The 25,830-nt window shown below is 36.7% G+C and overlaps 1 protein-coding gene across 3 annotated transcripts in view; it reads left to right on the top strand.

Annotated features, from left to right (window-relative positions):
• Positions 1-24,436, top strand: part of LOC127517070 (uncharacterized) — a 29,030-nt gene extending 4,594 nt beyond the window's left edge. The window contains exons 7-8 of one of the 3 annotated variants that reach the window (XR_007931183.1): positions 586-708; positions 22,573-24,436. Coding sequence is in view for 1 of the 3 variants with exons in the window: in XM_051902223.1 (XP_051758183.1) it covers positions 586-708; positions 1,261-1,313 (176 nt within the window). In the remaining 2 variants the exon portion in view is untranslated. Of the gene's footprint in view, positions 1-585; positions 709-1,260; positions 1,618-13,189; positions 13,690-22,572 lie in introns of those variants that run through there. The other 2 variants (XR_007931182.1, XM_051902223.1) reach the window with 2 other exon arrangements.
• The last annotated feature ends 1,394 nt before the right edge of the window (positions 24,437-25,830 follow it).

Here is a 25,830-nt window from a genome sequence, read left to right as displayed (position 1 = left end):
AGAGAAAATTACTCCTTTCCAGGGTAGCTTCAGCTTTCAACTTCTCAGGCTTTCCATCTGTTATTTATCCAAACTCAATATCGAGCTTAAAAAAGGGCACATTTTCAAAATATATCAGTGTTACTAACAATATCAGAACTTTTGCATTGTCTATTAAAATATCTTAAAGGGACATTACACCAAAAATGAAAACGTTATTGTTACTGTTGTTGTCATGTTCCAAACCTGTATGAGTTTCTTTCTTCTGCTGAACATAAAAGATATTTTTAAAGAATGCTGGTAACCAGACAGTTGACGGTAGCCTTTGATTTCCATATTTGGGAAAAAAATATATAAAAATACTGTATGGAAGTCAATGGCTAGCATCAAGTGTCCTGTTACCAACATTCTTAAGAACGTCTTCTTGTGTGTTCAACAGAAGAAAGAAACTCACACAGGTTTTTGTACAGATTCATCTGATGCATGGTACCTAAATAACCATACACCGACAGGTACAACAGTACAGCTGATCTCTGGTGTGTGTGTGTGTGTGTGTATGTTTCAGTGCATTCATCTTTGTTCCTGTTTTTCTGCATTTCCCTGCAGTCTTTGATCATCATGAGGAAGGAGTATCTTTATTCTACATCTGCTTTTCCTCCTTCATTGCTGTTGGTCTCGTCATCATGACTGCAGCAGTGATCGTGACCACCATCAGGAGCAAAGCTAAAGGTGTGTGTTTCACCAGTTACTCACAGTCAGATCAAAATATAAAAATGAAAATAATCAAAATGCATACACAATGTGCTGAGAGCATCTCAAAATGCTTTGTTATAGATTCTATTTCATTACTGGCTCAATTATCCTTTATTTTGGCTGCTAAAGATGCCTTGCAAGAAGCTCAAATACTAACATGCAGGTATTTAGTTTTCTGAAGATGCAAGTCAGTGAACAGAGTTTCTCTTCCTCAGTCGTATTGCTGACGGCTGGCTTCACACATTATGCCTACTGTCAGAGCTCAATATAGTTTCCTGCAAATGTTTCTATATTAAAATCTCACCAGTTGTAGGTATGAGATGCATTTTGACATGCAAAGACAATTCTGGCATTAATACATATTATGATCATATTTGTCCTTGATGTGACGATGATCTGATGAGGTTTGGTGTCCTGACTGTGTTTCTGTTGAGTTTGTGTTCAGGATTAGATTTGATCTTTATCTTCAGTAGTTTTCCAGCACACACAGACTAACCCAGTGATCTCTTTGTACTTTTGTTAACACAGACTCCATCAACCACACCACAACTGTTACAGACAATGACTATATGGATGCATAAATAATCAGAAGACTTTCTGAAGAGAGAAGAGCAGACCTGAAGAAAAATGCATTAACTGCATTAACTAACATAAACTAATGATATATATATATATATATATTTATATATATCCAAACTTTTACTGTAAAAATATAAGCGAAAAACATATTAATTCAGTTAACCTTTTGCATTTTTTTTTAGATTTTCTTTTGCATTTTACGTGATTGCAATTTTAGAACTGTATTGCAGCAATGTTCAAGTTACTTTCTCATTATGATTAATTGCTTATGCTGTAACATTCCTCTTTATATATGTTATATATATATATATATATATATATATATATATATATATATATATATATGTTTAAATAAAATGTACGTTAAGATAAAAAATGTCTGCTAAATGAATGAATGAATATAAAAATAAATGCTTCACTTATTGCTGTCGCTTTGATTTCTGTCTACATACAGCAGAGGGCAGTAGCTCTATGTTATATTACAAATGTTTCTTACATTACGATCATAAGGATTACTTGAATTTCTAGAGAATGTGAATTGCAGATGTTAATAACAATTAATGATACATTAACTAACATGCAACAAAATACGTGCAACAACAACAACAAAAAAGATACAAGGTGGCATTTTTTTAGGAACTGGGAAATAAATGACAAACAGTCTATATATATTTGTCATAATGGACTATTTGCTTAAAAGAAAGAGGAAGTACAGTTCAAAAAACCTGCAGAAATACAGAAAATTCTTGAGTGTTATTTTTCTAGTGTGTCCACATCACACAACACACAGTTACAACAACCCAAACTGTATTTGTGTGTGTACAGTATACAGACATGTGAAAGAGAAAGGATTCTTTGAATTAGGCCTGTCATGATAACTACTTTTTGTTGTGCTATATGTTGTTTCAGAAATAATTGCGATAAATGATATTATTGTCATTTTAAGACCATTTTATGCCACTGAATATATAATCATAATATAACAGCATAATAATGCAAGTAGGCCTGCACACTTTCAAATGACAACAACCATTTAATTCTTTAGATCATGGAAATGAAGGATCAAAAAATGTAATATCCTAAATAAAAAACTTGAATAAATAGTAAATATTTTCTTAAAAAAAACAAAACAAAAAAAAAACTGCAAAGTAAAAAAAAAAAAAAAAAACTGCACAAAAGGCACTATGGAGATTTTCCATTTACAGATTTTTCCCTGACCTTCTTTTCTCATTAAAGTAAGGGTGCACTATTGCTGAAAACATAAACCCTACTTAGCAGTCAGATGTCCGTATGAACAAAGACGTTTATATTTGCACCGGAACAGTAGATTGCGGCTTTGAATTTGAGAGCACTCTGACTTGTTCTTCCAAACTGTCTGTAGTTGTCAGGAAAACACTATAAAGCCTTGTTTACACTGCACACGTCTGTGGCTCGTCATGGCTCTGGCGAGGTTTTGTTCTGTCCTCTAGGCGGTACACTCACACCAGTGTAAACAAGGCTTGAACAAGGCTTTACGCCTCAAATAATCAGCAAATCTACAACAGAACGACTGAAAAAGAAAAGAATGAAGATGTTGCAATGACCCAGTCAAAGTCCAGACCTCAAACCGATTGAAATGCATTAACAGAGCTATGCATAAACAGATGCCCATGAACCTCGATGAAGTGAAGCAACATTGTAAAGAATAGTGAGCCATAATTTCTCCAGAATGATGCAAGAGACTGATAAAGTCATACAGAAAACAATTACTTGAAGTTATTGCTGATAAATGTGATTCTACAAGCTACAGAATCATGGGGTGTACTTATTTTTTATTTATTTTTTTACACATGGATTCTCCATTTTGGCTTTCTTTTTGTTAAATAAATAATGACACGGTGTACTATGTCATGTGTTGCTGATCATCTGAGGTTGCATTTACCTTACTTTAAGACCTGCTAAAGACCAGGGCCCGTATTCTTATTATAATTAAAACCTAAAAAGTCAAGGCCCACTTGCACTGGACATGCTGGTTAATCATGTCCTCATCTCATATGTAACTTTGTGCTTACAATCATCTCATTAATTATCACCTCGAATACTTTGAATTAAGATGGAAGATAACACTACACAAATATTAATGTCTGACAAGCTTTAAATGTCTGTCAAGTTTTAAAATGCAGTAGTGTTTATGACAAGAGAAATGAGTCAGAAATTTTTTTATTATATTCAGCTCTGCACATGAATCCCAACACATGCAACACAACTTTTTTCTGCCATTCCCCAGGAGGGAGGTAGGGAAGAGTTCTGAGCCCCACCTGTCCCCAATCACCCCAACAAAATGGTAATAAACTAGGCTTTAAGTTTAAATGTTAAAATTTATTAAAATTTATTTTATAAACGTCATATTTTAAAAACATAACATCAAATAACAGCATTAAAAACTTTCGAATAGAGAAAATAAAAGTGCAATTATATTATCACTTTGCATGAAAGACTTAAAATTAAAATATTCTGAGTTTTTTTTTAACGCCACCATTATTTTAGAACGTTTCCACTTATTGTTTCCATGGCGACGCTTCATGTTTGTCACATCACACACCGCAGCCACAATAACTCTGTATGACAGATGTATCGCTTTTATTTCGTTTCTCCTTTTTTATTCAAAATATTCACAAACTTGCTTACCATGTCTGATATTCCGATTCTCAAATATGTGTAAGTGAGTGTGTTTGGTCGTTTAAAAACCTTTATAAATGATCTTGATCTATAATGCGAGATGGGCGCCGCCATGTTTGTTTGCGCAGCAGGTCAGAGAGTCCTGTCAGTCAGATTTACAGCGCGTGAATTAATCAGTTTCTCCCGAAATCCATGTAAGTAAGTGGCTGGTGAACTGGGAGAAAAATAGAGTAAACTTTAAAACTTTAATTACACTATGTGTATCTGATATGAATAAAACACGTCAGCAAATTATATTTGAATTGATTGTTATTGCTGCTTCCATAGACATCAGTGTGTATTTTACAAACTCTAAATGTATTGTTTTACTAGTACTTATGTATATTTAAATGTCTGAAACCTAAAAAAAAAACAAAAAAACATTATGTTGTTGAAAACACTGCATAGTTGTGATTAGTCTCAGCCTCAGACATCACACCCACGGACAGTTGGCTGAACGTCTGATGCACATGACACACTTATCTGGAAACACTTCAGGAGTTTCAAAGTCGTCATCTGGTTGGTTGAATTCTACAGGATGTCCGGGAGACATGTGTGTCGCGTTCTTTAATGGTCCGCCTAGAAACAAACGCCATGATGCCAAACCCCCTTGTAGAAGAAGAACGCCGTCGTGTTTACAACTGTGACAATGAGTGTTTACCAGGATCAGCTAAACGTTGTATTTTCAAAATTATGTGAAGTTCGCGGCTCCATTGTTGCAGTAAACTTGCATAACATTCTTGGATAATTAATTTATTAGACGCACACCGGTCTGTTATTGTAGGGACATCGACTTTACATTTTCACTCCCCTTAACAATGACACGGAACAAAACAAACTGTGATGGGTTGCGTTACATATCAGTCAAACGTCCTCTTGGGCGGTCCTCGACCAATGAAAGCTGCGATAGAGTCCAGACCTTTTGCCGTCAGTCTGAAGGTCTGGCTACGCGAGACTAAGTTGTGATAAATGACAAGCGCTGAGCGTGTCCGTCTCACAGCCAAAGTGGGAAAGCACAGTTTGAATCTGGCAGGTAATTGACGACTCTGAACGGTCTAAATCCCATATGTGGGACCGTACACTCAGGGGCACAGAAATAGGATTTGATGATCACTAGTGATAGTATTTGATTCTGTGTTGTCATCATTCAGGTTGGATTTTAGCTTTAATGTACGTTTTTTTTTAACAAAGCAGCTGATATTGCCATAGAAACTAGTGGACTGCCAAGTCGCTTTCACCCCAAAATGGCGGAAACGCAGGGCTGCTGCTGGGCGCCGGTGTTGCAATGGAACGTTCTATTGAGTGTCGCTTCTTGTCAGTGTATATTCTTTGATTGGGGTTGGAGCTAAACTCTGCAGGACACCAAGTTTGGACACCCCTGCCTTACAAGAAGCTCAAATACTAACACACAGGCTTTAGTTTTCTGAGCTGAAGATGCAAGTGAATGAACAGAGTTTCTCTTCCTCTATAATTTTGCTGAGACTGCAATGTCATGCCTCATTATGCCTACAGTTTTTAATATAGTATATAGTTTCCTGCGTGTTTCTAAAAGGAAAATTCACACCAGCAACATGCATTCTGACATGCAATGCTATTGAAGACAATTCTGGCATTAATACATATTATGATCATATTTGTCCTTGATGTGATGATGATCTGATGAGGTTTGGTGTCCTGACTGTGTTCCTGATGAGTTTGTGTTTAGGATTAGATTTGATCTTTATCTTCAGTAGTTTTCCAGCACACACAGACTAACCCAGTGAACTCTTTGTGCACTTTTGTTAACACAACCACACCCATCAACCACACCACAAGTGTTACAGTCAATGACTACATGGATGCATAAATAATCAGAAGACTTTCTGAAGAGAGAAGAGCAGACCTGAAGAAAATAAAGAAATGTTTACTGTAAAAAAAATATGAGATAAAAATATCTTGTTAGGGTGGATCGGCTACAGGGGTTCAGGCTGTAGGGTCGCCGAATGACTAAAGAAACTGTAACGAATCGTCACTCGAGTTGGGATCCATAAGCAGGCTTTTATTAGAAGAATGCATAGTACAACAGGCAGGGGCAAACAGGAATGGTAAGGGACAGGCAAAATCGTAGTCAGGGTACAGGCAAGGAATCAGGGCAGGCAGATAACACTCACAGTCCAGGTAACAATAACCAGTCCAAAGGCAGGCGGCAGAGAATGGTAAACGAGAGGCAAACAGGATCAGTAACAGGCAGGCAAATAATACAAGAAAACACTCAGAAATGTACACCGTGGCATTATAAGACTTCACAATGGTGATGGGGAAATGAGAGTCTTAAATAGTCCAGTAAATGAGCTTCAGCTGGGTGTGGTGATTAGTCCAAGGTACGGGGCTGATGGGAAATGTAGTGTGTGAGTGTGTGTGCATGTCAGTATTCGGGAGAGGGTTCCCTCCGATGGCCAGAGGAGGGAATCACAGAGTTCGTCTCTGTGACAGAAACATTATCAGCAAGATGGTAGAAAACTGTACATTTCTTGTCTATTACCACCCACTGCAACTTATACCAACGACGAAAATAAGCGCAGTTATAATAGCAAAATATGTGGGAGATCGTTGCTATAGTGTAATGATATTGTATTGCAATAGGGAGCATATTAATGTTAATACCAAATCAGAACTAGTTCGCACATTTGTAATTGAAAGGGTTTAATGACAATATCTGATTATGGTTACACTTAAAATAGTTACAAAAGAGATGTATGAGATGATAAAATCATATACCATACCCAGCATGTATGTAAAAAGTCACCTGAGAGAGAGAGAGAGAGAGTGAGAGAGGAGGAGAGAGAGAGAGAGAGAGGGCCAGAGAGTGCCCAAGAAAAGAGGCAGAGAATAAAAAGAGACAGAGCAACAGTTACAATCTTCTTTTATCTCTTCCTTGACCATGTGACTATGTGTAACAAAAGTGAGACATTCAACCTGACCAATCAGGAAATTAAAACTCCCCCCGCTGTGCTAAAGGTGTGACAATTCGTAGACCCCCAATGTATATACATTTTGGCCTACAGAGCTTGATCACTATCAACACCTTTGAGCCTTCCAAATGGCCCTTGTAGAGAGAGGGGGTTGAAACAGTAAAGCAAATGTCTTTGTTCATTTTAAAATATCTTTTAGATATTTTCAATCTTACAATCTGAATTATTTGTAAGGGTGGTTTCACTACAGTGGTTCAGGCTGCAGGATTGCTGAATGACTAAAGAAACGTTACCAGTGTGATGGAGTAAAACTGTACATTTCTTGTCTATTACCACCCACTGCTACTTATACCAATGACAGAAATAAGCACAGTTTTAATAGCAAAATATATGGGAGAGCGTTGCTAGTGTGATGATATTGTATTGCAATAGATAGCACTTCAATGTTAATACTGAATCAAAACTAGTTAGCACATAATTTATAATTGAAATGGTTTAGTAACAGTATTTGCTTATAGTTACACTTGAATTGGTTACAAAATAGATGTATGAGATAATAAGAACATATAATAAGAATAATAAGAGATGGAAGGAAGAGCAAAGCCCCCAAGAAGAAGAGGCAATTGTGCCCCAAGAAAAAGAGACCAGAGCAACAGTTACAATCTTCTTTTATCCCTTCCTTAACCATGCGATTGAAACCCAAATGTGAGACATTCAAACTGGCCAATCAGAAGATTACAACTTCCCCCACCACACTAAAGGTGAGACAATTAGCAGACACTCAGGCCCTGTTTCCACCTGGTATTAAGATGTTTTAGTCAATTGGATCACAAGTGGACGAGGGAGACGCATTACTGTTTACACCTGGTATTTTAATCCATCTCTTTTGTCCACTTTCAACCATTTCTGTCCTGATTTCTTCAAGGAGAGGGTCTATGGGCGGGTAAATGTATGTTTTTTTTCAGATATTTAGATCTAATAGACAAAATAAACTCATGCAGTTTAAATATGAACACGAAAGGAGAACACATGGCTACACAAAAAAAAAAAGGGAAAACACACGGAGAGCATCATTTCTGCTCTGACAGCTGCAAAACCACGCTGAGCGCTGAGTGTTTGTTAAGATAACACACATATTACATGCCTAATAAGAAACATCTTTAAAATGCTGGCAATAAGTTAGTAAATTTGTTCCATAACAGGAAGGATGCGGCATCTGGGTCTGCTATACCACTGCAACATTCAGGGTTGCCACTGAACATTCAGTGGTTTTCAGTAATCTTTCTCATCTTCTTCTAAGTGGGCACAGGCGCACCACACATTCATTTGCGTCATAAAATGTAGAAATCTAGTTTTTGTCATTTTGATTTAAGATGATCATTTTATGTTATGTTGCATTATTGTGTAACCTTTTGTCTGCCTTAGATTGTGGGTTTCTGCTTTTATAACATTCAACTCTGCACATGAATCCCAATATATGCCTCATTATGCAAATGACAAGGACTAAACTTCTTTAATACAGGAAATGTAAAGGAGAGGTACTGAAGAGTGAAACTGAGTTAGTGCACAGTGTGTTAGAAAGCACAATAGTTTGAGGCACGATGAAGCTCCTTTTGCTGGTTGTAATGTTGTCTTTACGTAAGTACATTCTCCCATGTTTTAGTTTTAACTTTACAATGTGTACAGAGAATAAACAATAATAAATAATATAATAAAAATAATTGTTAACTTTTTTTTACCCAGATAAATGTCATGAAGCAGAGAGTGGATTACTAGAGGGGATTTTTTTACCAACATCAGCAATCACTTATAAGGTTTTCAGTCAGGCGAATCAGTTTTTTTGCTTTGATGTGTGTGTATGTATGTATATAATGCACACACACACACACACACAATAGAAATATAGTTTGTCTGTCATCTCTCAGCCCTGGCTTAGATCTACTGTTGTATAGAAAAATATTTTTACATTTAATTTATGAGCTTTTTATGTGTCATTGTTGGACAGGAGGACTATGAAAGTTCTGGGGAGCCAGAATATTACAATATGGAAAGTATGATCTATTTTTGTTTTCTCCATTCTCTAACTTTATTAAAGGTCCTTGAAACACAATTTAAAAATCCCTAATCTCACAACTGCCATGTTTTAAGTTGAAGTGATTCTGCCTAATTGTTTTTATCATGTTTATGTCTTTTAGTAAAAACAGTAGAATTCATCTAAAGCAACATTTATTACTTTCCTCAAAATAACAGCACTGCATCATCTGGCGTCCTTTTGACACACATTACTTTATTATTAAAGTATGTTTTGTATATTATTATGTCAGTTATTGCTATACAGCAAGACTGGTGTTTAAATCTAACATAAATAATGTATCGATATGTGTGCCGCTATTATTTAAATATCCAGTGCATACATCTTAGAAGTTGAAGATGTACAATATTGTTGATATAGTTTTAGTTGAAGAAATTTGTAACATGTTCATATTTCACCAGCATGTTGATGTTGATGTTTCAGATGTTCCAGTGCCGAACATCACAGTGTACCGACAGATGGAGGAGAGAGAGCATGATAGTGTGATAGTGCTGTGCATCTTTGACCGAATGCTTAGAAGGAGAGACAGTTGGCAGATGCAGTCTTTCGAGCTGTCTGTGGAGAGTGAACTGAACTACACCAAGGAAAAACTCAAATGCACTTCTTCAGATAGAAAAATGTGTGTGTTTATGGTCACTGTGAGTCCACCTGCTTCCTTCACCTGTGTGCATGAGATTCCTTCCAATGGAGAAGTCAAGAGCCTGAGCAGCGAGACCTACAGTTACAAGCGGTCAGGTAAAACAAATACATCTCTGCTAGGACATTTATATGTTACCTCACTGCATTATACAATATTGGCATGTTTGCATTGTGAGCTTTAGGTTTTGAATAACTGTTTGTGTATGATATATCCAAAAATAGATTATTATGGCAAAGGTGTTTGCAATGTAAGACAAATGTTTGCTTTTGAGATGTGTTTGTGATATTTTGAATGCAGGGCTTCATTTTGCGAGAGATGTGAGGAATTTTGCATTTTGTGTGTGCAATTCTTGGATTTGTGTAAGCAGTTTTATATTAAAGGGTTATATTAAAGGGTTAGTTCCCCCAAAAATAAAAATTCTGTCATTAATTACTCACCCACATGTCATTTGTATTTTGTTTTTGCCTGAGAGACACTGAGGGGGGAGGGGGGTAAGGACAGGAATCAAAAACTGTTTTTGTACAGATTCATCTGATGCATATAACCATATAACGACATCTAATGACTTTAATATATATACACTTTTCTGTTAGTATTCATATATAATATTCCAAAATATTTTAAAATACAATTTTGTTTTGTTTTTGAGCAGATTCCCCTCATGCATGGCATACTACTGATACTACTTCAGTGACAGGTGAATCATCTAATGACTTTAAACAATAAACATTTCTGTCAAAATAGTGTAAGGATAATGTAATTCTGCTGTGTGTTTGTACAGATTCTCCTCATGCATGGCATACTACTACTACGAATTCAGTGACAGACGCATTTCTATCGACTTTAATCTCATTCACATTTATTTGTATATCGCTTTTCACAATACATATCTTTTCAAAGCAGCTCTACAGAAAATGCATTTGCACATAACCCAGGGATATCCACATTACAATTCAGAGTAATCGGTTATCAGAGGTGACTGTGTCGAAATAATGTCCATATGTCAGAAAAGTACAGTTCTAAGGTAATTTTTATCATAATGATTACAATATATAGAAAGTATATAGAAAGAGTTTTCTATAGATTTCTATAGATTTGTATTTGTAAACACACTGAGGGGGGAGGGGAGGGTTTTTGTACAGATTCATCTGATGCATGGTACCTAAATAACCATGCACCGACAGGTACAACAGTATAGCTGATAGCTGAGTATATTTCAGTGCATTCATCTTTGTTCCTGTTTTTCTGCATTTCCCTGCTGTCTTGGATCATCATGAGGAAGGAGTATCTTTATTCTACATCTGCTTTTCCTCCTTCATTGCTGTTGGTCTCGTCATCATGACTGCAGCAGTGATCGTGACCACCATCAGGAGCAAAGCTAAAGGTGTGTGTTTCACCAGTTACTCACAGTCAGATCAAAATCTAAGAATGAAAATAATGAAAATGCATACACAATGTGCTGAGAGCATCTCAAAATGCTTTGTTATAGATTTTATTACTGGCTCAATCATCCTTTATTTTGGCTGCTAAAGATTCCTTACAAGAACACGCAGGCTTTAGTTTTCTGAGCTGAAGATGCAAGTCAGTGAACAGAGTTTCTCTTCCTCAGTCGTATTGCTGACGGCTGGCTTCACACATTATGCCTACTGTCAGAGCTCAATATACAAACCCGATTCCAAAAAAGTTGGGACACTGTACAAATTGTGAATAAAAAAGGAATGCAATGATGTGGAAGTTTAAAATTTCAATGTTTTATTCAGAATACAACATAGATGACATATCAAATGTTTAAACTGAGAAAATGTATCATTTTAAGAGAAAAATAAGTTGATTTTAAATTTCATGGCATCAACACATTTCAAAAAAGTTGGGACAAGGCCATGTTTACCACTGTGTGGCATCCCCTCTTCTTTTTATAACAGTCTGCAAATGTCTGGGGACTGAGGAGACAAGTTGCTCAAGTTTAGGAATAGGAATGTTGTCCCATTCTTGTCTAATACAGGCTTCTAGTTGCTCAACTGTCTTAGGTCTTCTTTGTCGCATCTTCCTCTTTATGATGCACCAAATGTTTTCTATGGGTGAAAGATCTGGCCATTTCAGTACCCGGATCCTTCTTCTACGCAGCCATGATGTTGTAATTGATGCAGTATGTGGTCTGGCATTGTCATGTTGGAAAATGCAAGGTCTTCCCTGAAAGAGATGACGTCTGGATGGGAGCATATGTTGTTCTAGAACTTGGATATACCTTTCAGCATTGATGGTGCCTTTCCAGATGTGTAAGCTGCCCATGCCACACGCACTCATGCAACCCCATACCATCAGAGATGCAGGCTTCTGAACTGAACGCTGATAACAACTTGGGCTATCCTTGTCCTCTTTAGTCCGGATGACATGGCGTCCCAGTTTTCCAAAAAGAACTTTAAATTTTGATTCGTCTGACCACAAAACAGTTTTCCACTTTGCCACAGTCCATTTTAAATGAGCCTTGGCCCAGAGAAAACGCCTGCGCTTCTGGATCATGTTTAGATATGGCTTCTTTTTTGACCTATAGAGTTTTAGCCAGCAACGGCGAATGGCACGGTGGATTGTGTTCACCAACAATGTTTTCTGGAAGTATTCCTGAGCCCATGTTGTGATTTCCATTACAGTAGCATTTCTGTATGTGATGCAGTGCCGTCTAAGATCACGGCCATCCAGTATGGTTTTCCGGCCTTGACCCTTACGCACAGAGATTGTTCCAGATTCTCTGAATCTTTGGATGATATTATGCACTGTAGATGATGATAACTTTAAACTCTTTGCAATTTTTCTCTGAGAAACTTCTTTCTGATATTGCTCCACTATTTTTCGCCGCAGCATTGGGGGAATTGGTGATCCTCTGTCCATCTTGACTTCTGAGAGACACTGCCACTCTGAGAGGCTCTTTTTATACCCAATCATGTTGCCAATTGACCTAATAAGTTGCAAATTGGTCCTCCAGCTGTTCCTTATATGTACATTTAACTTTTCCGGCCTCTTATTGCTACCTGTCCCAACTTTTTTGGAATGTGTAGCTCTCATGAAATCCAAAATGAGCCAATATTTGGCATGACATTTCAAAATGTCTCACTTTCAACATTTGATATGTTATCTATATTCTATTGTGAATAAAATATAAGTTTATGAGATTTGTAAATTATTGCATTCCTTTTTTATTCACAATTTGTACAGTGTCCCAACTTTTTTGGAATCGGGTTTGTAGTTTCCTGCAAATGTTTCTATATTAAAATCTCACCAGTTGTAGGTATGAGATGCATTTTGACATGCAAAGACAATTCTGGCATTAATACATATTATGATCATATTTGTCCTTGATGTGATGATGATCTGATGAGGTTTGGTGTCCTGACTGTGTTTCTGTTGAGTTTGTGTTCAGGATTAGATTTGATCTTTATCTTCAGTAGTTTTCCAGCACACAGACTAACCCAGTGAACTCTTTGTACACTTTTGTTAACACAGACTCCATCAACCACACCACAACTGTTACAGACAATAACTACATGGATGCATAAATAATCAGAAGACTTTCTGAAGAGAGAAGAGCAGACCTGAAGAAAAAAAAGAAGAAGAAAAACAAAGAAACTTTGGTAACACTGCTCATAAGTTTTCATTTGTTAACATTAGTTAACTACTTTAGTTAACATGAACTAAGAATGAACAATAATTATAAAGTTGTATATGTTAACATTAGTTAATGCACTGTGAACTAAAAGAACATTTTTATTAACTAGCAATAATAAGGTTAATAAATGCTGTAAAATATATATATATCATTAGTTTATGTTAGTTAATGCATTAGCTAATGTTAACAAATGAGACCTCATTGTAAAGTGTTACCCAAACTTTTACTGTAAAAATATAAGGGAAAACATATTAATTCAGTTAACCTTTTGCAGCAATGTTCAAGTTACTTACTCATTATGATTAATTGCTTATGCTGTAACATTCCTCTTTATATTTGTTATATATGTTTAGATAAAATGTACGTTAAGATAAAAATTTCTACTAAATGAATGAATGAATATAAAAATAAATGCTTCACTTATTGCTGTAGCTTTGATTTCTGTCTACATACAGCAGAGGGCAGTAGCTCTATGTTATATTACAAATGTTTCTTACATTACGATCATAAGGATTACTTGAATTTCTAGAGAATGTGAATTGCAGATGTTAATAACAATTAATGATACATTAACTAACATGCAACAAAATACGTGCAACAACAACAACAAAAAAGATACAAGGTGGCATTTTTTTAGGAACTGGGAAATGAATGACAAACAGTCTATATATATTTGTAATAATGGACTATTTGCTTAAAAGAAAGAGGAAGTACAGTTCAAAAAACCTGCAGAAATACAGAAAATTCTTGAGTGTTATTTTTCTAGTGTGTCCACATCACACAACACACAGTTACAACAACCCAAACTGTATTTGTGTGTGTACAGTATACAGACATGTGAAAGAGAAAGGATTCTTTGAATTAGGCCTGTCATGATAACTACTTTTTGTTGTGCTATATGTTGTTTCAGAAATAATTGCGATAAATGATATTATTGTCATTTTAAGACCATTTTATGCCACTGAATATATAATCATAATATAACAGCATAATAATGCAAGTAGGCCTGCACACTTTCAAATGACAACAACCATTTAATTCTTTAGATCATGGAAATGAAGGATCAAAAAATGTAATATCCTAAATAAAAAACTTGACCTGACTTCAACTCTCCTCGACGCTCTCACCGTCCAAGACGCGCCGCGCCGCTCTCGCCGGAGCTTGCCGCCGGCTCACATTGAAAATGAATGACTTCCTGTCACTTTGACGCTCTCGCTGGCGGCGGTGTGAAAGCACGGTTATTGTTTTCATGGCGACCCTTCATGCTTGTCACCGCAGCCACAATAACACTGTATGACAGATGTATCGCTTTTATTTTGTTTCTCCTTTTTTATTCAAAATATTTGCTTACCATGTCTGATATTCCGATTCTCAAATATGTGTAAGTGAGTGTGTTTTGTCGTTTAAAAACGTTAATAAATGATCTTGATCTATAATGCGAGATGGGCGCCGCCATGTTTGTTTGCGCAGCAGGTCAGAGAGTCCTGTCAGTCAGATTTACAGCGCGAGAATTAATCAGTTTCTCCCGAAATCCATGTAAGTAAGTGGCTGGTGAACTGGGAGAAAAAATAGAGTAAACTTTATAGTTACTTACACTATGCGTGTCTGATATGAATAAAAGACGTCGGCAAATTATATTTGAATTGATTGTTATTGCTGCTTCCATAGACATCAGTGTGTATTTTACAAACTCTAAATGTATTGTTTTACTAGTACTTATGTATATTTAAATGTCTGAAACCTAAAAAAAAAACAAAAAAACATTATGTTGTTGAAAACACTGCATAGTTGTGATTAGTCTCAGCCTCAGACATCACACCCACGGACAGTTGGCTGAACGTCTGATGCACATGACACACTTATCTGGAAACACTTCAGGAGTTTCAAAGTCGTCATCTGGTTGGTTGAATTCTACAGGATGTCCGGGAGACATGTGTGTCGCGTTCTTTAATGGTCCGCCTAGAAACAAACGCCATGATGCCAAACCCCCTTGTAGAAGAAGAACGCCGTCGTGTTTACAACTGTGACAATGAGTGTTTACCAGGATGAGCTAAACGTTGTATTTTCAAAAGTATGTGAAGTTCGCGGCTCCATTGTTGCAGTAAACTTGCATAACATTCTTGAATGAATAATTTATTATACGCACGCCGGTCTGTTATTGTAGGGACATCAACTTTACATTTTCACGCCCCTTAAAGTGAACCCCTGGTGTTAAGACTTGTATGGCGTAATATAACGTAAATGATGTCTCTTACTGAAATATGTAGTAGAAAACCCATGAAAGATTTACGTTATTTAAAAAATCCATGACATATTTGGACCGATTTGGACAATGGGCGGCACCATTTTGTTTGCGTTCTATGTCGATGATGTCAAATGGTTGCACTCACTGCTCTACTGACACTGTCATATTGCTATTTTTAACGCAACACAACTCAGAATATAATATACGATGCCACATTGTCAGCTTTTGGTTGTAATTTTCATTCGATGAGCCACAAGAGAAGCGATGCAAGTCTTTACTGCTTTACTAGCGATAAGAGGAGAAAAAAATAGGAAGTTACACAAAAACATTGCCAAATAATTTTTCCTCCCATCTCATTTTCTTTTTCTTCACCATGTCCCTTTAGGGGCTCCGTATTGTTCAGAAAACACAAACACATAATATAATTAACTCAGGCATCACACTGTGACTCGAGTAAAACACATTTATTAAACATGGAGTAGCAAAACTGACAAACCAATCAGAATCTCAGGATAATATAAACAGGTGATGAATCAGGATAAGAAGCACAGGTGATTGTGCTTTAGAAAATGAATGCTAACACTGGAGAGAGAGCTGCAAGTATCATCTACAGGGGTTTTAATATACAGTATAATTACAGTACGTAGTAACAGTACTTTAGATGAGGGACATTTCACTTTGTAAAGTAAACTGTAGCTCATGTTGTATACCATCAAACTCATGAGTTTCAAATTGATTTGAGGCCAATTTTTTACATGTACTGAACTGAGAAATGACTGCCTAGGGAAAGTATGTATAGAAAGTCTTTTGTCAGAAGACCAAGAAACTGCTACTGTATACTGTAATGAAATACTGTATTGTGCTGCATACCAAGTTCATATACAACTCTTTGGTGAACTTTTCTTTTCTAGTGTTTTTCACTGTTTTTCTACCCTGCTGTTGGTGAGTTTAAGTCAAGTGTTTGTTTTTAGTTCACGTTTATGTTAAATAAAGCTGCACTTGGGTTCACCTTCAAACTCGCCTTCAGTGGACTTGTTACAATAGTATTGAATTGAATACTGTATGCATAGTATTGAATGCCAATTACAGTACTCTCAAATGTTGTGCAACTGCAAAATCAAAGTCAATGAGAGATTAATTCTGCTCAGCATTACGTCTTCACGTTGGGCTCAGCCTCGACAACACTCTCTACACCTTGCTCTTCCTCATCCTCTTCCTCTTACACATACTCTTCCTCCTCTCCTTCTCAGATTGTTTCCATCCATTGTTCATGCCAACATTCAGTGCACCTGTGCCACCTGAGCACTCTGAGCTGGCTTATATTTTATATGGTTGGTTTGATCACATCATTAGAAACAAGTGTGAACAATTTTGAGTCAATGTGTGTAAACGATGATGTTTGCCACTTGTGTTTACCGTTTTGCAACACAAGTGCATCACAGTGAAATGTGTTTTAGTGAGTGAGAATGTGAGTGAGATTTGCAAATGCTGTCTAACTTCCTGGACTAGTTTAATGTTGTTCAGAAAGAGTGATTTATCCAACAAATGGGTTTAGGCCTTTGAGAATTTTGTTCAGAGAATGGGGTTTCACAAGTTCACACTAATAATCAGATAGAATAAAACGTATACATATTTGGTGTGATGTCCAAGGGGAGGGCTCAGAGCTCGGAATTTGGCCCGAACCCAGAGTATTCCCCCGTATCCCTGGCTATAGTAACCATGTGAGTGTGAGGAGACGGGGTGGTGGAGGGATGCAGAAAACTGTCGAGGAACGTAGGTAAGTCAGCAATGTATGCCTCCTCTCGTGCCGATTGGACAGGCAACTTGAACGTGTTCCTCCCAAACTTTGTTAATAAAACATCATTTATTGTCCTAGCAATAAATCAAGGATGGAAAGGCCCTACAGTGAACAAGTGTTTTGAGATACTTAAAAGATAAAAGTGCATAGTAAGTCGATTGCTTATAGGTTGTCAGGAAGAGAGTTTCTGCTTGGGACCGAAATGACTAAAGGCTGACTCGCCAGTTTTTAGCCGTGTTTTTTTTTTTGTTGTAACTATTGGATGTCTGGAGCGTTTTTGCTGGAATATGTTTATTTAAGGAATTAATAAGGTATACTGGGGCAGTACCATGAAGACATTTAAAAAGTAAGTATCTCGAATCAATTCTGAATGATACAGACAGCCAGTGAAGGGATCTGATTGTAGGAGTGATGTGATTTCTCTTTTTAGAGCGAATTAGTATTCATGCAGCTGCGTTCTAAACTCAAGTGTTTAATAGAGCTCTTTGGTAACCCAGAAAAATGCTATTGCAGTAGTCAAGTCTAGATGTAACAAATGCATGAACAAGTTTCTCATTGTCAGAAGGAAAGAGAATATGTTTCTGAGGTGATTATATGCTGTTTTCACGAGTTCACATGTACATGAAAGCTAAGTTCTGCCGGGAAGACTCTAATGTTACGTTACTTATTAGTTTAGATCTAACCAATCATTATCTAACACTTGGAGTATAAAAGATCGGTACTTACACATGTCTGAGTTCGCAGATTCTGACGCCAACCTCCACCCCCATCCTCCCCACCACTACCAGGATGGTCCCTGTCCATACCTCCCAGGGGGTCCGCTACGCCCCTGCCTTTATCTCCAGGCAGGAAATGCAGAGCCTACAACCCTCAGGATGTGTGCTACAGACGGGGTCTACGCCAAAGAACCACCCACTGGTTGTGGTAAAAATAGATAGAACTAGAAGTGAGGAGATGGAGTGGAGGAGGGATGCTGATAAACTCTCAGAAGAACAGAGGTAAGTCTGCTGTATTTATACCTCTTGTCATTGGTTGAGTTGATTAACTGAATGTTCTCCACTTGTGCTAATTAGATTAATTATCTGAACCTGCTCCTCCCGAATCTTGTTAATAAAACATCATTTAGTAACATTGCTCATAAAACTGTCAAACTAAGTTCTTTACCTGATTACTGACTTTTAATGATAAAAAGTCAAGATATGGAGCAATAGATGTTCTCCATTCGTCATTATCGATAACAAGTACCTCTGTTTTATCTTTGTTTAGCTGTAGAAAGTTCTGTGACATCCACAATTCTTTGCTCTCTATGCAGTCCAGCAGCTTGTCATTTGCATACTGGTGAAATGAAATATTGTACTGATTAATAGCTAAAGGAAGCATGTGTAGGTTCAATAATAGAGGACTCAAACTTGAGCCTTGAGGAACACCACAAGATAAGATGTAACGCCTGGAGGTGTAGGTACCCAGTGTAACATATTCTCTGCTGCTTAGGATCTGAACCAGCTACAGGAGCTGATAGGCCGACCCAGTTCTGGTATTGGTCGAGTGGAATCTCATGATCAACGGTGTCAAAAGCAGCATTCGGATCTAAAAGAACAAGGATAGCCAAGTTCTGAAAAACTTTACCAAGATTTTGCCAAGAAATGGAAGATTAAAGATTTTTTTGTAGTTGCCGAGCACAAAAGAATCAATATTACTTTTCTTCAGCAGGGTCAAACCTAGCAGTTTGTTTGGAAAAATTCCTTGCTGTAGGGGCTGATAAACAATATTCAGGATGTCTGTTAAGAAGCAGTTCATAACTGTTGCAGTTAGTTGTAGTTACAGCGGCTGGATGGGAAGCTCCTCTATTATTTGATATCCTCCAGCCATTACGTGGTGCATACATAAGGACTTCTTAAAGTCATACATATTAAAATATAAGGGTTTTCTTTTTTCTTTTTTGTCAGAACTTGTGTGCTATATGTGATACACAGACGTGCCTAAAATGTGCATCTGTAAGCTTGTGGTTGTGTGGTCCGAGCTGATGGTTGGAAGCTGCATGTCTAAACAGCCGCAATAAAAAAAATTTGTTCGTAAGTATCTATAAACTGTGAAGATCTATGAACATATTGTGCATGCGTTTCTCAGGTGCATCTATTGTTCTATTTTAAATCTTTTATTACCACAAATTAGAAGCATGGCATTATGTCAGCCTTAGTTTGTAAACAGTAGACTTGAGAGGCATTTCTGCTTTGCTACATACTCTGCATTTTTTCTTGTTAAGACAGAGGAAGTCATTGTCAGACTCAGTCACTGTCAGGCGAGTGTCTCAGAAAGCTGTAGCTCTCTAATCTATGACAGCATGAACTTGCTTTATATCCTTTTATTGGTCCTATGGTCAGCTTCCAGTAAGTAGATCACATTTCTTTGCCTCAGATTTTGTGTCTATCTACTGAAAGAAGTCAATAGAATTTTTGCTATGCTTTTGTAAAGATTCATCTGATGCATGGTGCATTACCCAGATTACTATACAGGTTTATTATCTTTCTTTTCTGTCAATATTCAATATTCCATGTGAATATTGAATATTCAATATGAACCTGCTCCTCCCGAACTTTGTTAATAAAACATCATTAAATAAACTGTACACACTAAGAAATGCCCTGCTTTTTACAGTGTCTGATATCATTTTTCATAGATTCAGATAGTAACAGCTCCTACTTCCTTATCTACAATGAGGACCAGAACAAATGTGTGTATGCCGTGAATGCTACTGAAGTGCAGAATACGCCATGTGATGCATCTTTCAAAGCTCAGCGTTTCCGATGGATTTCCTCTTCACAAATCATCAGCTTCGCTTTTAATCTCTGCTTGGGAGCCGAGAAGATCGAAGACTGGGTCGAAATTATCCTTCTGCCCTGCAATGAACTCAGCCCAGTGCAAACCTGGGAATGTAAAAATGAGACCTTGTTTGGATTGAAGGGACAGCCACTGCACCTGAACTATGGATATAAAGAAGATAAGACAAATATGAGGTTGTATTCAGGAACAGGTCCTTTTAGTCGCTGGCTGATTTATGGGACCAAAGAAAATTTGTGTTCTTGTGGATATCAAGGTACGACCAAAAGTCCACCTAACAGATAACAAATGTGGACAACAATTAAGACGTAAGGCTGCCAAAATGTTAAATTCATATCTAATATGTCTATTATGATGTTGTTAGCATCTGTTAAACATGTTTTCTAATATATTTTAAAATATTTTAAAGTGCAAGGATAGCAGTCAATATAATTTTGCTCTGTTTTGTAAAGATTCTCCTCATGCATGGCAAACTACTGTTACTACTTCAGTGACAGATGAATCATCTCATATCTCACTTTAATACACTTTTCTGTCAAAATATTTTAAAATGAGGATAGAAGTCCATTTAATTTTTGCTCTCTTTTTGTAACCAATTTACCAGTAAATGTTACAACAACAGTTTACCAATATAAAATAGGTACAATGTTCAATCTAAAACCTTAGAGGTTTGACCTCATTTTAAATAATGCTTTATGCCAAAAAGGTTTATATAGGGAAAGAAATATCTTAAATGATTACATAATACTTTCTTGTTTATTTAAAACTTCTGTGTTGAGAAAGTATGTTTACACACTGTTTAATTCATTAAATTAGTCAAAATAAAAAATGAAATAATTAAATATTTAAATATAATGACCCCATGATGGGAACCCCTATAAATATGAAGCACCTGATAGAACCCTTTAAAGTTCTTTATAGAAACCTTTCTTCTAAGATTGAGTGTTAGTGTTATGATCATAAAATACATGAGCTGTTAAAAATAAAATCAAAGTACTTTGTGTCCCTTTTATATTTAGAGGCAGCTATAATCCCTACTGGTACATGCCATGTCATTTTAGAGGCAACATGGAATAAACTGTGCCAGAGTTTAGGGTCCAATTCTCACTATTAACTAGTTGTTTGTTAGCATGCATATTACTAGGATATTGGCTGTTTATTAGTATTTATAAAGCACATATTATGCCCTATTCTGCATGTCCATATTCTACATCCCTTAATCCTAAACTTAACAACTACCTTAATAACTATTAATAAGCAGTAATTAGGAGTTAATTGTGGCAAAAGCCGTAGTAAATAGTGAGAATTGGACCCTAAACTAAAGTGTGACCAAAATTATTTTTATTTAGTTGCTCCAATATTTGTATATGTTTGTATTTTCATATTTTGTAACAACACGCATATTCCACTCAAAAAGAGGCTCCACTGTTACACTGATCTGTTTTCATATCCGAACATCTATATCACACTGAGCCTGAGAGACACTGAGGGGGTTGTAATTCATTTCCATTTTAAAAAACAATTCTTTTTTCTTTCACATGCTTTTGTACAAGATGCCAAATGTACATAAATTCATAATTAGCCATTTAAATATAGCCAACATTATAAGCAGCTGACCTCTGTAGTGTCTGAGTATATTTCAGTGCATTCATCTTTGTTCCTGTTTTTCTGCATTTCCCTGCAGTCTTGGATGATCATGAGGAAGGAGTATCTTTATTCTACATCTGCTTTTCCTCCTTCATTGCTGTTGGTCTCGTCATCATGACTGCAGCAGTGATCGTGACCACCATCAGGAGCAAAGCTAAAGGTGTGTGTTTCACCAGTTACTCACAGTCAGATCAAAATCTAAAAATGAAAATAATGAAAATGCATACACAATGTGCTGAGAGCATCTCAAAATTCATTATTATATAGATTTAATTACTGGCTCAATCACACTCTATTTTGAATGCTAAAGTTTCTTTACAAGAAGCTCAAAGACTAACATTCAGGCTTTAGTTTTCTGAGCTGAAGACGCCAGTGAATGAACAGAACTTCTCTTCCTCAATCTTTTTGCTGACGACTGTAATACCATCACACATTATGCCTACAGTCAGAGCTCAATATAGTTTCCTGCAGGTGTTTCAAATAAAAATCTCACACCAGTTGTGAGGTGCATTCTTGCACTCTGATGTGCAATTGAAGACAAATCCATTAATACATATTATAATATTTTTTCTTGATGATCTGATGAGGTTTGATGTCCAGACTGTGTTTCTGATGTGTTCAGGATTAGATTTGATCAGTCTTTATCTTCAGTAGACTAACCCAGTGATCTCTTTGTACTTTTGTTAACACAGACTCCATCAACCACACCACAACTGTTACAGTCAATGACTATATGGATGCATAAATAATCAGAAGACTTTCTGAAGAGAGAAGAGCAGACCTGAAGAGGAGAAACATTTACTGTAAAAATATAAATTAAAAATTGGCCTTTTTTATTGTATTTGTACCACGGGATGTGAATTAGTGATGACACCAGACACAGGCTGAATAATCTACAAACCCGATTCCAAAAAAGTTGGGACACTGTACAAATTGTGAATAAAAAAGGAATGCAATGATGTGGAAGTTTCAAATTTCAATATTTTATTCAGAATACAACAAAGATGACATATCAAATGTTTAAACTGAGAAAATGTATCATTTTAAGGGAAAAATAAGTTGATTTTAAATTTCATGGCATCAACACATCTCAAAAAAGTTGGGACAAGGCCATGTTTACCACTGTGTGGCATCCCCTCTTCTTTTTATAACAGTCTGCAAATGTCTGGGGACTGAGGAGACAACTGTCAACTGTCTTAGGTCTTCTTTGTTGCATCTTCTTCTTTATGATGCGCCAAATGTTTTCTATGGGTGAAAGATCTGGCCATTTCAGTACCCGGATCCTTCTTCTACGCAGCCATGATGTTGTAATTGATGCAGTATGTGGTCTGGCATTGTCATGTTGGAAAATGCAAGGTCTTCCCTGAAAGAGACGACGTCTGGATGGGAGCATATGTTGTTCTAGAACTTGGATATACCTTTCAGCATTGATGGTGCCTTTCCAGATGTGTAAGCTGCCCATGCCACACGCACTCATGCAACCCCATACCATCAGAGATGCAGGCTTCTGAACTGAACGCTGATAACAACTTGGGCTGTCCTTGTCCTCTTTAGTCCGGATGACATGGCGTCCCAGTTTTCCAAAAAGAACTTTAAATTTTGATTCGTCTGACCACAAAACAGTTTTCCACTTTGTCACAGTCCATTTTAAATGAGCCTTGGCCCAGAGAAAACGCCTGCGCTTCTGGATCATGTTTAGATATGGCTTCTTTTTTGACCTATAGAGTTTTAGCCAGCAACGGCGAATGGCACGGTGGATTGTGTTCACCGACAATGTTTTCTGGAAGTATTCCTGAGCCCATGTTGTGATTTCCATTACAGTAGCATTCAGTATGTCATGCAGTGCCGTCTAAGTGCCCGAAGATCACAGGCATCCAGTATGGTTTTCCGGCCTTGACCCTTACGCACAGAGATTGTTCCAGATTCTCTGAATCTTTGGATGATATTATGCACTGTAGATGATGATAACTTCAAACTCTTTGCAATTTTTCTCTAAGAAACTCCTTTCTGATATTGCTCCACTATTTTTCGCCGCAGCATTGGGGGAATTGGTGATCCTCTGCCCATCTTGACTTCTGAGAGACACTGCCACTCTGAGAGGCTCTTTTTATACCAAATCATGTTGCCAATTGACCAAATAAGTTGCAAATTGGTCCTCCAGCTGTTCCTTATATGTACATTTAACTTTTCCGGCCTCTTATTGCTACCTGTCCCAACTTTTTTGGAATGTGTAGCTCTCATGAAATCCAAAATGAGCCAATATTTGGCATGACATTTCAAAATGTCTCACTTTCAACATCTGATATGTTATCTATATTCTATTGTGAATAAAATATAAGTTTATGAGATTTGTAAATTATTGCATTCCTTTTTTATTCACAATTTGTACAGTGTCCCAACTTTTTTGGAATCGGGTTTGTAAATGGGGGATCTTTTATTCCAGACTGCACTTTGAACAGCGCAGCGTTAACTATGCAGAATCTAGAGAGCTGTGGAGTAGGAAAATTAAAGCTTGTATACAGTTGTTAACAATAAAGCTTGTTTCTCACATCAAAATGAGTGTCTCTGTTTTTTCTCATTCACAACAGCCAGTGATAAATCACAAAACTAGCTAACAGACAATGGTAGCAGCCATACCCTCCCTTCTCTTTTTCTATCAATTTGAATAACAAAATTAAAGCATAGAACCAGTTTATTTGTAGTGCACTGACAATATAGTTTTATATAAATAGTTTAATAAGAAGCTTGCTAAAAATATATTTTTTTAAAAACCTTAAGATAAATAATTATGGACTTACAAAAGTTTGAGCTGCAAATGACAACTTCACACTCATTTGAAAGTGACCTGTAACATCCTATGACATGAAATTCATCTAAATTTAATGGATCTCATAGATGTGGCTGTTGTGGTTCATGGTCAGAGTGGCACCAGCTGGCTGCAGTAAATGTGGCATATTCAAATGATTTTGACATAGTTCTTTTACATTTACTCGCTTTAAATGATCATTGGCTGCCATGCATAGTTGTCCACAGGTACCAGGGCTTGGGCCCGTCATCGCTGCTTGTAGCTATAGTTTTGAGTTTCTGTCTGGCATCTTTCAGATGTAGTTGCAGCAGCTGTAAGGGAAGAGCTGGATGGAATGTGGCAGCTGCTCATCATCCCCAAATAAATATGTCATCACCCTTCATTCAAAATGACAAAAATTAAAAAAAAAAAAATGCTATGGTAAATTTGTACCTAATTGGGCAATTTCCTGTTGCAACCCAAATGTATTAAAGATAGCATTATGTCAGCCTTCGTTGGAAAACAACAGGCTTAATATCTCTTGAGAGGTACTTCTACTTTGCTACATACTCTGCATTTTTTGTTTTTAAGACAGGAAATCACTATATCAGTCTCAGTTGGTGCTACGCGAGTGTCTCAGAAAGCTGTAGCTCTCTAATCTATGACATCATGAACTTGCTTTATATCCTTTTATTGGTCCTTTGGTCATCTTTCAGTAAGTGAATTATATTTCTTTGCCTCAGATTTTGTGCCTATCTACTATGAAGAAGGACAGGAATCAATAAATGTTTTGCTGTGTGTTTGTACAGTTTCATCTGATGCATGGGACCCAGATTACCATTTAACAACAGGTGAATCATCTAATGACTTTAATCTATACACTTTTCTGTCAAAATATTTGAAAGTGTGAGGATAGGAGTCAATTTCATTGTTGCCTTCTTTTGTACTCATTCGCCGGTCAATGGTACCACAGTTTACCCTTCAGAAACAGCTATAGTACATCATCGCTACTTCTATATGAGTGATAAGTCTATATTAACAACTAACAAAAATTAAAGTGCAATTTAAAATTGGGACAATTTTACTTGACTGAAATATCTGTTATAGTGGAACTACAGGAAGTACATTCTTTAACTGATTGCGAAGAATAATCTTAACACTCTAT

The sequence above is a fragment of the Ctenopharyngodon idella genome, chromosome 8 (assembly GCF_019924925.1).
Source record: "Ctenopharyngodon idella isolate HZGC_01 chromosome 8, HZGC01, whole genome shotgun sequence".
NCBI lineage: Eukaryota > Metazoa > Chordata > Actinopteri > Cypriniformes > Xenocyprididae > Ctenopharyngodon > Ctenopharyngodon idella.
The sequence above is the reverse complement of the archived record's forward strand: the minus strand, read 5'-3'. Positions and strand labels throughout refer to the sequence as shown.